A 17,588-nucleotide genomic window follows, 5' to 3' on the forward strand; every position below is an offset into this window, starting at 1 on the left:
GGTATACTTTCACATAGAGATTCCATTTGAACATCAAAACATAAATTGAAATTTTACCTATTGATGCGTATTTCAAAGTTTCAATAGGTATTTTAATGTTTACCTTAAGTATACCTCAAAGCCACTTCTCTGTTTTCCCACTATCCTCTTGCTCCACCCTTCTTCACATATTTCAACAAGTGTTTATCTTCCTTAACCCCACCTGAACAACCACTAGTCTATAAAAATGTTATGTAATGTTTTATGTTTCCAAATCAAATGAAATCAAAATGATAGTAGGCCTGTTTACCATATTGTTCAACCAGGTGAAGTTCCAAAAACATAGGCTAATCTGTGGCATTTTACTAAATCTAAAATAGGCCTACATGTGCCGCCCTCTTCAAGGGTAAAAAATGTCCTGACATCATGTTTGTTTCACTTATGTTGTAGGATGGGAAGTCATCAAATATTAGCAAAACTCACAGAGTGAGAGAGACCTGCAATGTCTGTTTGTCAGTCTGTCCTGGCCATAATAGTATTAAACTTAAAATCTGCACCATATCATTAATGATTAACAAGACTGAGTAACTACATTGGAGTTGGAACCCAGGATCAACTGTATGAACATACAAGGAGTTATACATGTAAGCAGAAAGGAGAGTGGAGAGAAACATGATGTAAAGAGAAAGCTTGGGTAAATGACATGCAGTAATCATTTCGTCCATCGCTGCTTACTTGGGTGACATGCATAAGATTTGTCTACTTCTCATGAGAATTGTGTCATATAACACACACGGCCTGCGTCTAGGACACAATGCAGCGGATAAGGCACGGCAACTTGTTGTTGACAAACTCCTTGAGGAAACTGACATTCTTTGTCTACAAGAAACTTTTCTTGCTAAACAGGACCTGGACAAGCTTAACTCTGTTCATAGTAACTTTCATGGGGTGGGGGAGTCAACCACAGATTTGAGCTTGGGGTTGGTTCAAGGCAGAATACCTGGAGGTGTGGCCATTATGTGGCATAAAAAATATGACCCTCTGATCAGTGTGATTAGATTGAGAGTAGACTGGTGTGTTGCAATAAAAGTTTCTTATAATGGTAATGTTCTTATCATTTTGAATGTTTACACACCTTATGAATGTTCCAGTAACGAGGACGAATATCTTCAAAAGCTTGCTTTTATTGGCTCTTTTATTGAGGAAAATGAATGTACCCGTATTTATGTAATGGGTGATTTGAATGCAGATATCTCTGATAGGAAGTCTGTGTTTGGCCGATACCTAGTTGAATTTTGTCATGATAATAAGTTCTTGTTAACAAGTAAGATCCATTTGCCAACAGATAGCTATACATATGTCAGTGAGGCTTGGAATACAACATCCTGGCTAGATCATTGTGTAAGCACAGCTGATGCCCATGAATGTGTGGATAAAGTTGAGATTTTGTATGGGTTTGCAACAATGGACCACATGCCTGTCTCCATTATGCTCAATGTAGAAAACCTACCTACAATGACCACGGATGATAATCAGGTTAATCATGGTGGGAAAATTGAGTGGGCTAAACTCTCAGAGAACGACCTGCTACATTATCATGACTTGACTGAGAAGACCATAGGTAACATTGAAATTCCATATGATGCTATAATGTGTGATAATTTCAACTGTGGTATGCCAAATCACAAAGAAGAGCTATGTGTACTATATGACAGAATTGTGCAGGGTCTGAATGAGGCTAGTAAACCACTCATTCAGAGAAAAGCAAAGAAGTACAGCTTCAGGCCAGGCTGGAATGAGTATGTGGATGAACTCCACCAGCAAGCCAGAGAAGCTTTTAAAAATTGGGTTATCGCTGGTAAATCAAGGCATGGACCTGAGAGTGAAATTAAAAAGAAAGCTGTTGCTAGGTTCAAATATGCAATTGGGAAATTGGCTTTAAACAAATCCTGTGGCCTTCATCTGATCTCTGCAGAGCATTTGAAATTTTCATGAATGAAATTTTCGTTTTCAAGAATGAATGAATGAATGAGTGAATGAATGAACTAGAAAATTTCACATGAAATTTTGAGTGTGCCTGATGCTCGCTGCCAACTAGTATCCCCATAGCAATATGCTAATTATTAAGAGCAGTAAATGTATCACTGTGTGTCTGTGTGTGTGTGCATGCCTGAATGTGTGTATGTTCACGTGCTGTCGCGCGTTTGTGTATGTGTGAGTCTGTTTGTCTGTCTGTGTGTATGTCCACTTACAGATAGAAAAAACAGCTTAACTTAACAGCTAAAAAAGACTGCAGTCTAAAATGTCCAAGATGGACACAGAAAGACAGAGACAGACAGACCCAGACAGGCAGACTGACACATATGTAATTACCTCTGTATGATGAGGCTTTAACTGCAAAGAAGTCAGGTTGCTGAAATATTCAAATTTGACTGTGCTGTGACACACAGACGATTGGCCGAACGGCTGGAGTTGATTCAGCCAATCACCAGTTGGCAATGGCACAGTCAAATTTAAATACACCAAGAAAAGGCAGAAACTGAGCCAAAAGTTCCTCTCAAACTCCAACTGTTTAATGAAAAACCGTAAGTGCTACAGCTACAAAAAGCACACCGTGAGTGAGAGGACAGGATGCGGATCACAAAGGTGTAAATTTCATTTCTGTGGTGTGAAAAATGAGGCCAGAGCCATGATGGACATAAGTGGAATGGTCTGCTTTCTTCCAGAAATTTGGGCTCTCACTTAACATGGGAGTGAATGGGGCAGTTGGTTGGACTTGTTGTCCTTTTAGACCACCTGCAGTCAAAACCCTAAATCCATTTTCTTCAGCGGTCGCACCTCTGCGACCGGAACGGCTTTTCCTACAATTTGGTGTACAATTTGTGTATGTAGAGTGAACGATGTGGCTGCACCAGCGAGTTTAAGAGAAAATTTCTTGATGATTTCAGAGGTGCTGTGCACTCTAGCAATGACATCACCCACTCTAACTCTCAACATTCCACGCAATACACACCCATTATAAATTCTGAGAAGGGCTGAAAATTTCATGATTTTTAAACAGCTGGTGTAGAAAAACTAAAAGAGATATGGAAAATATGAATCAGTCACTGGAAGTTGATGGCAATGTCAACATTTCAGAGTTGGAATGGAGTTTCTACGTGAATGTATGAGTTCGTGAAGTGTGGGTGAAGATGAGTGAGGTTGAAGGATTTTCTCATTGACTTCCATTATAACCAAGTTTCAGAAAACGCTGAATATTTTGGAAAGTTTGAATGGGATTGAAAAGTTGAATCATATGTAAAAAGCCAAGGAATTGCTGAATATTTTCCAGTTTGAATGGAGTTTCTAGCTGAAAGTATGAATCGGTAGTTACCGTTTGAAATTTTGTGATTTTTGAAGATTCCGTAATTCATTTTCAATGGAGAAAACAGTGGCGCCCCCTATGTGCCAATCTCAAAATCTTTTTTTGGGTGTGTTCTTGGTCCCCTTCTGATGATATTTACCCAGTTTTGTGACGATCGGAAAAACGCTTAACATTTTACAGCCGATATTCGCTAAGCCCCGCCCTTTCCAGGGACACTTTGCTTGACGGCAGCCGTGTTTTTCGTCCGATCTTGCTCATTTATAATAGAAATGAGTGTCTCAGTCCCCCGATGCCTCATACCAAGTTTGGTGTTGATAGCACAAATATTTCAAAAGCTTATTCATTTTACTGTTTTTAACATTATTAAAATTAGCAAAAATTCTGTAAGGGTGGCATTCAGGGTGCAAGAGGCTTTTTTGTAGAGGACTATCAGGAGGATGTGTGTGTAAAATTTCAAGTCAATAGCACTTGTGGTGCGGCGGGCAGAGCCTTTCAAGCTTTACACTCTATGTTATAGTGCCCCCATAAGGCCGATTGGGACCAAATTTTTTGAGCAGTATTTGGATGTCATTTATAGTCCATGTACCACGTTTCATGTCCCTAGGTCCTTCCAGCTGGTCATAAATTAATAAAACGCAAATTATGACGGTTAATGACGAATAGGCCACGCCCACTTTCACCTATCAACATGGCACTCAAGATATGAGTTAATAGCCACCCCTAGAGCATGCATACCAAATTTGGTGAAATTCCATCCAATGGTCTTTGAGATACAGATGTGTGGCATTTATAGCGCCCCCTATAGGCTGAGCTCAAAATGCTTTGGTAGGCAGCTTCCAAGTCTCATTGTGGACCTACCCACCAAGTTTGGTGATGATAGGTCAAAGGGTGTGGGAGTTATGGCCAATCAATTCTAAGCTCCGCCCACAGCAAAGATTCATTGGTCCGTGGCGGCCATGTTTTTTGACCAATCTGGCTCATTTATAAAAGAAATGTGTCTTGTCATCCCCCAAAGCCGTGTACCAAATTTGGTGTTGATGGAGTCAAAATTGTAAAAGTTTATGTCACTTTACTGTTTTTCAAATTATGCAAATTAGCAAAAAATCTAGTCAGACGGAGCTTAGTGGTCCCAGAGGCTTTTTTGTAGAGCACATTGAGCTGGACCTGTGTGTCAAATTTCAAGTCAATCAGACTTATGGTGTGAGGGGCGTGGCCTCCCAAAAAAGTCATTTTTAAGCCTTAATTACAGCGCCACCATGTGGCCAAATGGGCTCATATTTTAATAAAAGTTGATGCACATCATTTCCAATCAAGTGGGCCAAGTTTCAGGTTTCTGGCTTATTCCAGCTCACGGGAATTTGAGCTCAAGCGGCAGACAACAAAAAATAATAATAATAATAATAATAATAATAATAATAATAAACCGGTACAATCTTAGAAGGGCTCTACCCCTTCGGGGTTAGAACCCTAATAATAATAATAATAATAATAATAATAATAATAAACCGGTACAATCTTAAAAGGGTTCTACCCCTTCGGGGTTAGAACCCTAATAAGGATGTGATTGTCAGAAAATGGTTATGAATGGGGTGGTGATGAATGGGGGAGTGCAGATTGCAGGTGAATGAACGGGATGGAGATGACGTCATCGGAGGGTCGGACTGGGTGAGGTGTAGATGTGGGCGGAGAGACTCAGTGTGGGGGTTCCGTCTCGAGTTCTGATGAGCCCATGCTGTTTAGGAAGCCCCCAGTCGATGCCTAGAATGAGATGAGGAGTCTGATTAAGTGAGGCTTAGTCTGTCGTGCGCTAGACGGAGATCATTGAGGTTATTGTGGATGTAGGTTTGATATGCTTGTGAGGACCAGCGCCCGAGGACCTGAATGACTTGGTCTGAAATACCTGATCTGGCGGCTGAGGAGGCGGCGCCGATGCGGAAGGAATGGCAAGAGTAATGATCAGATGAAATTCCGGAGAGACGGAGGATGTTACGGAAGTGTTTCTGGAACCAGAAACGGGTGGCCATCCTCCCTGTTTCAGTGAGGAAGAGGGGATCTTGTGGTGAAGCGCGGGCGGAATACCGGGCGTGGATGTATCTGGTCAGTGGCTCGTGAGGGCTGAGAAAGGAGTTGAGGCGGAAGATGTAGATGGGAAAGGTTACTCCTAACTGATCAGTTTTACTCCTGCGGAGCGTGAATATGAGCGAGTCTGAAGTGTGGGTGGTGATGTCGGATAGACTGGGATGACGGGAAGGATCGTAGACAGATGATGTTGGAGCGAATTCAGAGCACCTCAGGAATCCGAAGAAAGCGAGTAGAAACATTGATTCCAGTGTTAAGTCAACTGTGGGAGAGATGTAACCGGAGCGCAGAGTGCGTATGCAGCAGCTGAGCAGATCGGAGGTGAGAGGGAGGCGTCTGGCTGTCAGCGCTGGTTCGTGCTTTCGTAAGCCTTTGATTAGCATGGTGACGTGAGCGTGCGAGATTGATTGACAAGGGAGGCCGGTGGATAATTTATGAAATAAGTTGATACCAGCTAGATATGTTTGTATGCTGGAGGCCCGGATCTTTGTTGCGGTGACAGTGTGAGATGAAGTTGCATATGGACATGGCGTCCAGAGAGGGAAACGGTAGATGATAAGTGGCGTGGTAATTCTTGAAAGAATTCCAGCCGGTGAGGTAGGCAGATAGCGTGCTTGGTGCTAAACTGTTAAGGATGGTTTCTTGGGAGATGTGAGTGAGATTTGCCAGACGAGGATTTAGCTGAATATGGTTGCTGAAAACGGTGGGATTGGTGTGGGATGGACATCCAAGTCTGGAGCCAAGCATCTGAATTTCTGGAAAGAGAAGCGGGAGAGTGAGTCAGCGATGGCATTGTGGTGACCGGGAATGTGAGATGCGCGGAGGATGAATTGATACTGAGCGGAGATGAGAGTGAGTCTGCGGGTGAATGGCATGATGGCTGGGGAACGGGAACGGCCTTTATTGATTATATCTACTACTGCTGTGTTGTCATAGTGAATATTAATGCATTTTTTTGACCATTCGTGCCCCCAGATTAGAGTGGCGACGATCACGGGGTACAGCTCGTACAGAGCAGACGAGGGAGAGCGTGACTCTGTGTCGAGGGACTCGAACTCGGAGGGCCAAGCGGCAGCAAACCACCTCCCCCCGTAAAACCCGCCGAAACCCACGGAGGGAGCCGCGTCTGTGTAGAGTTGAATGTCCTCGGGATGGGTGATGAAGTCGTCATAGAAGAATGAGATGCCGTTCCAGGATGACAGAAATTGCTGCCACATGCGCATTTCTGTTTTACAAGTGTCGTCCAGAACCACGTGGTCGTGGAGAGAGGGAATGGATGCAGCTTTGGTCAGCAGTTGAGAAAGAAAAGATTTTGCCTGTGGAATTATGCGGATGGCATAATTGAGGTGCCCGAGGAGAGCGAGCAGCTGGCGTTTGGTGCACCTGTCTGTCAGAAGATAATTAGACAAGAGCAGCGAGATGCGCTGCACTTTCTCCAAGGGCAGTGAAGCCTGGAATGACATTGAGTCCAGAGTGATGCCCAGAAACTCGATGGATGTGCCAGGTCCTGAAGTTTTTTCTTCGGACAGAGGGACACCAAGGTCGGAAAATGCAGACGTAAGTGTAGTGAGACCGTGGCGAGGAGGTGAGGACGGTGGAGTCACGACAAGAAAATCGTCAAGGAGATGAAGGACGTAGGGGAGCCTGTAATTGTTGGAGAGGATCCAGCATAGAGCCTCGGATAAAGAGTCAAAGATTTTGGGACTGCTCTTGCAGCCGAAAGTGAGACGCACGGAGAAGTAGTAAGCCCCCTTCCAGCAGACACCGAAATAACACCAGAAGTCGGGGTGAATGGGCAAGACCTTGAATGCGCTAGTGATATCAGCCTTAGACAGCCATGCTCCGTGTCCCGCCAGACGAATCAGTGCCATGGCGTGGTCAATGGTGGCGTACTGCATGGAGAAATCCGGGCTAGGAATAAGGCTGTTGATGCTCGGGATGTCGGAGCCGTGTGGGGACGACAGATCAATGATCAGCCTCTTTTTCCCCGAGTATTTGCGTGTGGCAACACCGATGGGACTGATACGGAATACGGGGAAAGGAGGATGATCGAAAGGGCCTATCATAAATCCTTCCATGACTTCTTTTGCCAGTAATGTGTCAACAGTGTCGGGCTCCGTGAGAGTGGATTGAAGATTGTGACATGTGTGGGAAGAATCAGGAAGCACCTCCATGCCGGGGTGAAAACCGTGAGTGAAGCCAGAGATGAGAAAATCGACAAACTGCTTATCAGGGTGGTCACTGAGAGCAGCAGCGAGTGCACGTACCTTTATGGGCGTGCTGAGGTGACGTTCTAGTCATGCTGCTGTGTTGGTGGGATTGTGGGGGCAGGTGGTCCTGGCGTAAGTGCCCCCGCAGAAGGAGCAGACGTGCAGGAGACGGCAGCCGGACGAGTTGCAACCCCACTGATTGAAATTATTGCACACCATCCTGCCGCCTTGATAGAGGATCGGCCATCCTCGCTTGTCGACGCCCTTTGGCACCGGCACGTTGACAGTGGGACGTGCGTCCTTGGCTCTGGGGATGACAGGAGGGGGGGGTGCAGCGGAAGACAGACGGTCGAAGATCGGGGCATTGCGTGGAGTGGTGGGGCGGGAGTGCGGTGGAGGAGCCATGATAGTGCATGCAGAGGCCGGATGAGAAGGGGCGCCACATAAGTCGCAGGAGAGGGAGGAACGAGCTGCGAAAATGCGGCAGTATATTTCTGAATCGAGGGCCCCCCAGTATGTCCCCTGGTTTAGCTGCTGCAACCAGCCGGCTGCTTGTGCGGCAAATTGGACATGGTAGGTATAAAATCCCGTCCCCCCGAAACGCAAAGCCATGTCCAACACGATGGACAGATAGTCGTCCAGCTCTGATCGACGGTGAGGAAAAGCAGAGCAGATGACGTCGCGAAATAGGGAGAAAGCTAGAGCAAACTCGACAGGAGTCAAGTCTTTGGACCTGGTTGGCAGTGACTGCTTTAACAGAACTGGACCGAGGACGGTCTGCAGTTCCCTGGGTTGACAACTGTCAAAAAAAGATGGCTGAATGAGCTGGGCTAGGTCTACATAATTACCGGACAGTATTTGCTGGCGCAGTGAGTGCGAGACGAGTGAGGGGCGGTGAATGGCAGAGGCTGGCAGAGCTGGTGGTGTGGCTGTGGCTAGAGTGTAGACGGCAGCAGAGGAAAAAACATTAGGGTGTTGGGGAAGGGAGGGGGTGGGGGGGGTAGGGGAGGGGTAAGGAGAGACACGTCGGAAAGAGAGTGGAAGGCAGTGAAACACCCGCCGAAGGAGCCTGTTGTGCTGCAGGACGGGGCTCCTGGGCTGCGATGCCAGCCGGAACGGAATAGTTGGAAGGAAGGGTAGAGGAAAGGGATGTGGGGATGGAGGATGTGTGTGCACGGGGTGAGAGTGGAGGCCTGCGAGACAGGGAGGAGAAGAAGGCAGATACTGCGCGTGACATATCTGCGACTGAGGGAGCAGGCACAGGGGGTGATACGACCTGACCCCCAGCTGGGGGAATGAATGAGAGAGGCTGCTCCGGCTGGAGTGGTGGAGGTGCCGTGACATCACCGACGGTGACGCTGGTGGGAGTAGGCCCCGGAGGGCGACCTGGAAGTGCGGCCGGCTTGGGAGAAGGAGCTGTGGCCTCGGGAGCCCGGACGGCGGCTGAATAGAGCTGGAACAGCCTGGACTTGTTGTCGCTGCGGTGGAAAGGGATGTTTTTTGCCCTCAGGAACCGCTGGAGCCGGGCGATGGTCCAATCTCTGATGTCGGGCTCTTGCTGTGGACGTGGACATGGTGGAGATGGCCGAGTGGAGCGTGACGGAGCGCCGCGGGAGCGGCGAGGTCGACTAGACGCTGCACCGCTTCGGGAAGGAGGAGGAGAAGACCGCCGCTGGCTCCCACGGTTGTGGACGCGGCGTTGATTTCCCACCCGCGAGGACGGAGAAGAGGAGGCCTGAGATCCACGAGGAGTTGGGGCGATCTCGTTGATGGAGCCCGACGGAGAACCACGGCGAGACGGAGGGATGTGGACCACAGAGCGCAGCCGGCTCCCCTGGGAGTTTCGGCTACCGGCAGACTGCTGAGACAGGGTCAGAGGATCACCTGGCTCGAGCAGAGAGTCGTACAAGTCGTCGGAGTCAGACTCGGACAGGTTGACTTTGCAACACGTGATCCATCGGTGAGTACGCACAAAAACACACTTGCTGAGATAACCTACGTAGGGTCGCCAATGTTCGAGAGATCTGAGAGGCCTATGGTAGAGCTGTGCTGGTATATATATGTTAGTCAGGTGATTAGAGGAGTGGTTGAGGCGTGGTCCTGCTCCTGAACCTAGGTTAAACAATTAACTCCATTAAAATGAACCACTTGGCAACCAGACCTAGCCACTAATTGAGACAGGTGTTTATTCGTCAAAATGTGTAGCCACACAGGGCTAGTAAAAGAGACTGGGTGTTAAATTGAAGTTGTACGCTTTAATCAATGCCCAGAGGGGCACTTTAAGTAGCTTTTGACTTAACAAAAATAACCTAAAAGTGTTGTGTCAAATGTTTCATGCACAGTTTAAATGATCTGTATATTAAGGTAATCAAAGTCAAGGTCAGGAAGTGGTATCACGTTTTTAAATTTGTACTGATACTACAACAGACAATGTTCATCATGTCCATCTCCATACTATAATGGTTGGATTTCTGATGAATCCACTTCCTCTGCTACTCCTGCCTTTGCAGTTTAGGCACACAAGCCAACTCTAACAACTCAGAGTTGGCTTGTGTGCCTAAACTTAGGCTCACTTTTTGACCTTACCCAACTGCAACTGGCTACTCTGGTCTACTTTCAAGACAAGCCACAGCTCATCTGAAATAAGCCTATTGACTTTTGGTTTTGCACCTTCAACACCTCCACCCACCCACCCATCATTTAATTGCTGATCTACATAAATTGTTTAGCCATTGTGAATCTTGTGTGGACTTCCTCCTTGACATGTTCCTTGAGCCAGTTTGTGACAATATCATCAATTTGTGTATATATCTATATCCCATCGGCATGTGATCACATTCTGTTGCCATCTCCTCTTTTCCTTTGAGAATTAATTAATATTTTACTAAGCTTCCTACATCATTCTTCAACATTGTTGACCTTGTTGACGATGAAGGATCTTTTAACTTGTTTTGATGGTTTGCTCTGACAGTGTAGATGCGGAGATGCCTCTGATTTTAATGGGCATGAGTTTAACCCCATTTTGAATTCATCCTTAAACCTTGCAAGAGGCTTTTTATTTAACAACAGGCTGCTATTGTAGTGATGGTTGTCATGTTATTTAAACATGCCCTGGTGGGTGGGAGGTGTATGCCTCCCTACTGCCTTTCTCCACCCACAACCCATTTTGATGCCCTAATGATTTCCTCCATTGCAATAGTGAATGCTAGAGGGGAAATGTGCACCCTGCCATGATACCAATTTACAGGTGCTGCCATGCTGTGCTGAATTACATAGCTGTGAAGCATATCTGTATGTTCTGGAAATAGACTTTAACTAGATTTTTACTCGAAGGGAATCCATTGCGGGTCATTAGATAGTGTGGACCAACATGTTTTCCTAGTCCAGATTCTAATCTCTTTTCTGTTTCCTCTGCTGAATTTGTCTGTTTTAAGCACACAGAGAAGACTGGTTATCCTGCTTTTTCAGTATTGTGCCAATTATTTAGTAGTAGTTAATACAACTGCTGTCATCATGTTCAACTGTCAGGTTGTTTGTGTCTCACGTATTTCTTTCATTCAATTCAATTTTAATTCAATTTTATTTATAAAGCCAAATATCACAAATCACAATTTGCCTCAGAGGGCATTACAGCATATGGCATCCCTCTGTCCTTTGGACCCTCACAGCGGATAAGGAAAATGTCCCCCAAAAAAAAAAAACCTTTAATGGGTGAAAAAAATGGTCGAAACCTCAGGAGCTTCTATAAAATGTCTGGTGTATTTGTGTACCTGAGAGAGAACTTCACGCCCCAAGGCTGACAGTGCACTAACACAGTTTTTGCTCCAACCCATTTTTGAGCATTGGTTCTGTGACATGTCTTACAGAAGTCATATGTATCTGTATCTTTCACTGTCTGTATATCTTTCTTCTGCTCCTTTTTCTTGTAATGTACAGTAGCACTTGTACTTAGTGAAGAATAATTTGACATGCTTGTAAAAATCTTTGCTTCGACTATGATTTTTCTGTTCTACCTGAGGTTTTCTGTCCTCCGCAGATAATTCTAAAATGTACCTCTGGTACTGTGACACCTACCTCTCACCTTCATCTCCTTTTATAAGCTGCCTTGATTAGCTGCACTGTTACCCTCAAAGTGTAAATGCAACTGTAAGTATTAATTACAGCCTTTGTTTAAATTGTGAATATCAACAAGTACGACTTTATTGCTAAAAGGTTGTTTATCAGTTTGAGCCATGGGAGTGGTATAAAAATGAATCATGTTAACATTTTCAGTTTTGCCATTTGCCAGGTTTGGGCAACAAAATCTACTCGGTGAAGGTTAAAGAGTAATTATGGTCTTGATTAATCTTAGATAGGGAAAGATAACTGCCATGGTTCGATTAAAAACCAAGATGTGCTGTTGGCAGGAGATGGGTGTAAACAGAAGTTTGTGGTGTCACATTCTTTGCACACCCAACCATCCACCTTTACCATGCGGTATGTCTCCACCCTAAATCTATCTTTGCTACGTAGAGACAGGCATTATTAGGGGTTCAAGCCCGAAGGGCTGAGGCCCTTTTGTTTTTGTCCTGTTTTATTATTATTATTCTTATTATTACCATTATTATCATTATTATTATCAATATCATTAATATTATCATTATTGTGATTATTATTATTATCATTATTCAGAAATGTTTCCACAAATTCCTGAGAGATGGTACATTGTACAAACATGAAATTTTCACCAATGATTGGAAGTTGTGTGCAAATGCTGCTCAAGATATATAATGCCAATAAGCCAGATGGGGGCGCTATAATTAAGGTCAAGCAAAATTTGGTTTTGAAAGGCTATCACCCTCGCACCGTATATCAGATTGACTTGAAACACGACACACATGGTCAAGTGAAAGGGTTCTACGAAAGCTCTCAAGGTCCGTTCTATAGATCATCACGGGATAAAGCTTTTTGAAAGACTTTTTAATGTCATTGCATTTTGATGATCAAGCAAAAAGTTGATATGTCGTAATTTGTACAAAACTTGGTTTGCATCATCTAGGGTCATGTCTCAGTTGATGCACAAAATTTGAAAATGACTGCTTAAAGTAAGTATTACATTAAATCTAAATTTCAAGACATTTTACATTCCATACTTCATAATAAAAATCATAATAAATCACCAGTGTGTCTTACAGAGTGGAAATGTTTCCACCACAAAATTTGGTTTTGAAAGGCTATCACCCTCGCACCGTATATCAGATTGACTTGAAACACGACACACATGGTCAAGTGAAAGGGTTCTACGAAAGCTCTCAAGGTCCGTTCTATAGATCATCACGGGATAAAGCTTTTTGAAAGACTTTTTAATGTCATTGCATTTTGATGATCAAGCAAAAAGTTGATATGTCGTAATTTGTACAAAACTTGGTTTGCATCATCTAGGGTCATGTCTCAGTTGATGCACAAAATTTGAAAATGACTGCTTAAAGTAAGTATTACATTAAATCTAAATTTCAAGACATTTCACATTCCATACTTCATAATAAAAATCATAATAAATCACCAGTGGGTCTTACAGAGTGGAAATGTTTTCACCACATCCACTACATTGTGACAAAACATTGCCGTGCTGCGACCTATAGTCAATTCAGAAGTCCGTCACTCAAAATTTTTAAGAATATGTAAAAATTACTTAACATCTATATCTCCAAAAGTCTTCATCTAAATGCAACCACCATTGCCACAAACATTCTTTGCATACTAGATGTCACATGCTTCAAATGGTGTTCAGATCAGTTTAATGGTTAGCTCACAGTGATATTCATGATCTTGATGTAATTTGTACTGTATGCACAACATTTTCTGTTTCATCTAATTTTTAACCAAATGTCACCAAAATATTTGACAATATACCTGAAATCAGCAGAATGGTGTGAGAATTTTCAGAATTTTATTACCAATGCTTTAACTGTTATTGATATCTCATTGCTTTTTGAAGATATTGACCAATGAACTTTAGAGGGGGTGTGGCTCAGCAAATGACTCCATAACGTTTGGGCCAAGCATCACAAACCTTACAAGCAATGTCTCAACAGGGACCAGTTTCATTTATGTTGACCACTAGGGGACACCAAAAATACAAAAAATGGGCATGCAATTACACAAATCAGATTTTGAACTAGAAACTGATTGTTCAATCATTACAAAACTTGCAGGGTGTGTTGAATAATAATGATGAACCACGTGTATTAAATTATTTTTAAATAGGTCAATAGGGGGTACCACAAGTTCAAAACAAGTGCAATGGCTTTTCACAAAATTTGTGAATCAATGAGAATGTTTTCAAACATCACCAAACTGTACTTTTTTTTTAACCAAGCCATTTAAGCATGTCCCCAGAATGTGTCTGCAGTTGACCAACAGACCAACATAAAACTGTCAAAGGTCTTGATTCTACCCAGCTTTCAAGTTTTAAATGTACATGCTGGCTTGAACCCTGGAATTGCCGCTTGCAGCTATATTTAGGGACCGAGCCCGTAGGCAGAGGACTCGTCACGGAGGAGTCTTCACCAAAGGCGAGGACCCTATTGTTTTTGCCGCGTTTATGCGGCCTCTTTGAGGCCAAATTTGACCCCCTAAACATGCTCAAAAACTCACCAAAATTGGCCCGCATCTCAGACCTGGCAAAAATTTTATAAAATCAGTCCCTCCAGAAAATCACGATCTTGCAATCACAATAATTATCGCAAATTCAACAAAAGTCCACAATATTTGCGGGGGCTTGCAATTTTTCAAAAGTCCTGCAACTTTTCCGCATTTTCCGGCCGACCAGAAGTTGTCGCGCATGTGACATCATTTGAAATGTCATCAGACGCATCATCAAATGCGCTAATGGCATGCGGCCCATAGGAATGTCGTAGAAAGATCAAAACCAAAACTGGCTTGTTCATCTCATCAAGACCTACAAATCACACACTGACACTCCTGACCTAAATCCAACAGGAAGTGAACTATTTTCCCTTTCAAAGGGAGATTTCGGCTCCAAAAGTAGCTTTTTCAAAAGCTATCTCCTCCGAGGCCATTTATCGTATCAGCTTCAACCTCGCATCAGGACAGCTCACACCCTGCTGAACAAAACTTCTGTATAACTTTGTCATTACTCAAACGGCTTAGATTTTATAAGCTCTCAAATTTGACGTGCCAGAAAACATCGTGACAATCTTCGAAACCTCTCCCATAGGAAATGAATGGGAGCAGGTGGAGAAAGGGACCAATCATTGGTCTTTTTCTCACCTCTACAGCTTCTCCATACTTTCTGCTACAGACTCCATTCCAGCTTTCAAATGTTGCCACAGGTCTCATTTATTCAGCCACATCTCCATCTTTCTCACATCTTTTACTATTTTTTAAATCAGTGCCTCTTAAAGTACCATGGGCAAATTTGGAGAAATCTGGAGTTTATACTGGGTGTCTATGACACGGAATGTTGTGAGCTAGAGTGGAGAGGGGCTCTAAAATCGTCTAAAAGATTTGTCTTAAACTTGTTGCCATTGCCACAATTTTCACTCTACATACACAATTAGACCTCAAAACGCAGGAAAATTTATCCTGGTCACAAAAATGTCCCCATGGAATCTCTCACACTTACACATTTGGCTCAGTGGGCTCCAAAGTGAAGGGAGCAGCGGCTTTTTTCTCATTCACTCCTATGTAAACTGAGAGGAGAAATTTCTAGAAAAGAGCTGAGGGGCAACACATTTTAAACTTGTGAGCATGATCACATTTTTGACACCACAAGGATCACAAACATATGTTGTGTTTGGGACAAGTGTATCTCTCTGCTGGTATGTTCATATTGACGATTGGACTCGCGGTTTGGGAACGGGAGGGACTAGTTTGAGAAATTTTAAACCCATGTAAAAGTGCGTGGTCTCTCATCTGCTCTCTCCCTCTCTCTGCCCCTGTCTGTCCCTGGCTGCTGCAGCTGCCGCTCATTAATCACCATGACAATGGCTACACTTACACATGATTTGATAGGTTATATATCAGTTACTGATTCATGACTACATGGGTTGTATACAGATTACTGACTCATGACTCATGACTTCATGATTACATGGGTTATATATGAATAACTGACTCATGATTGGGTGGGTTGTAAATGAAAAACTGACTCATGACTATGTGGGTCATATACAAATTACTGAGTCTTGTTTGTGTGGGCTATATAGAAACTAGAGGCTGACATTTTTTGGGGAGTCCCACAGGTCACGTGATTTCCGTAGGACAAGAGCGTTCACTGCTGTGCATCATCTGGCAGCCAGGTGAGTTGGCTCATTAGCGTAATGAACGGAGGGAAAGCTCTTGTCATTGAGCATCTTTGTCTCTGTGGGCGAGGCGGGGCTATGGGCTACACACAAACACACACACACACACACAGAGTGCGATTTTCATGAGGAGGAGACAAGGCGGAGAAAAAAACAAAACAAAACAGTTGAGCGTAAGAGAAAGACATGGAACTTGTTCCTAAACCAAATGCCACGGCCCCTGTGTGGGAGTGTTTTGGATTTAAACCAAATGACAGAGGGGAGCCCAGTAATTTGGACAAGCCAGTGTGCCGGTTTTGTTCTAAAACCATCTCAACAAAAACAGCGAATACGACCAACTTAACTGCACACTTGAAAGTGAGAAGGCCCGTTTCCACTGAAGAAGTTCCTGGTACTATCTGGGGGGGCAGGAACTTTACAGGAACGTCCTCTCGCTCTGCCCTCTCAACCGCCGTGTCTCCACTGAGAGGGTGGAGTAGGAGGAAGGTTCCTGTAAAGTTACCGGGCTCTGGATGTGACGTAATCATTGCGCGACCATTTTGACCATGGCGACGCAACAAAGAAACAAACAAAAATGCCGGCTATTTTGTCGCGTCCCGTTGATGTCACATCCCGCCTTGAGTATATCCAATCAGCACCAAGTAAACCCCAAGCCCCACCCAGGAGTACCTACTCTGAGGCAGGGACTTGTTTAGCCCCTGTAAAAGTTCCAGAACTCTGTCCTTCTGGGGTGGTTCCTGCGGTGGAGACACGCACCAACAGCCCTGGCCTCGTAAAATTACCCAGAAGTTCCTGCGGTGGAAACAGGCCTAGAGACTGACAGTCTATTCTTTTGTATTTATTTATTTATTTTGGATATTTAAATTTTCTTTCTTGCATTCCTAAATATTCTTGTTAAATAAATGTTTATTACTCTTTAAAAGGGTGTACTTACATCATTATGCCTTTATTATCTTAATATATATGTTTAACAAATGGTCTAAAAACAACAAAATTACAACAATAATAAAAATGGTCTTAGAAACGCACAATATTACGCAATATTATCACATACTGCAATAATTTCTGACGCAATTAATCGCCCAGCAAAATTTGTCATCGTGACAGGCCTAATCATAATAACAATAGTCAAGTTTTTATAAAGTAGTTGAAACTAGCTCCACCTCCAGCAGCTACAACAGTAACATGCTGCTCTAACACTGTGCTTCAGTATTAATAATCTAATGATGCCATATATAATAATATCAGTCTGAGGAACTAAACACTACTTTTACTGCAATACTTTAACTACATTTTTCTCTCTCAGAACTGGTTCTTATGTGTTGTCTGACCACAACAGAAATCAAACGTATTTGTCATTCTGAACAGCTTCAAGGTAGAGTGAATGTAAAAATAATCAGGCAATAAACATCAAAACACAACATTAAATGTCATATTTGGGTTTATATTCAACTAAGGTAGGCATTGTGTGACCCATGTACTGTATTTTTTTTATTTTTTTACTGTAACTGAAACAGCACGGGAGCGGGATGGGACAGGAGTCATTCTTGTGGGATTGGGACAGTATGGGATTTCTTTTTCTTTTTCATGGGATTGGGACGGGATGGGATTATTTTTGTGGGAGTGGGATGGGACAGGACTGAAAATCCA

The 17,588-nt window shown here is 43.6% G+C and overlaps 1 protein-coding gene across 1 annotated transcript; it reads right to left on the reverse strand.

Annotated features, from left to right (window-relative positions):
- Window positions 1–6,099: 6,099 nt before the first annotated feature.
- Window positions 6,100–7,596, reverse strand: LOC117260939 (uncharacterized). The gene has a single exon (XM_078173929.1). The coding sequence runs from the start codon at window positions 7,594–7,596 to the stop codon at window positions 6,100–6,102; it is 1,497 nt and encodes a 498-aa protein (XP_078030055.1).
- Window positions 7,597–17,588: the final 9,992 nt, after the last annotated feature.

The sequence above is a fragment of the Epinephelus lanceolatus genome, chromosome 1, assembly GCF_041903045.1.
Source record: "Epinephelus lanceolatus isolate andai-2023 chromosome 1, ASM4190304v1, whole genome shotgun sequence".
Taxonomy (NCBI): Eukaryota; Metazoa; Chordata; class Actinopteri; order Perciformes; family Serranidae; genus Epinephelus; species Epinephelus lanceolatus.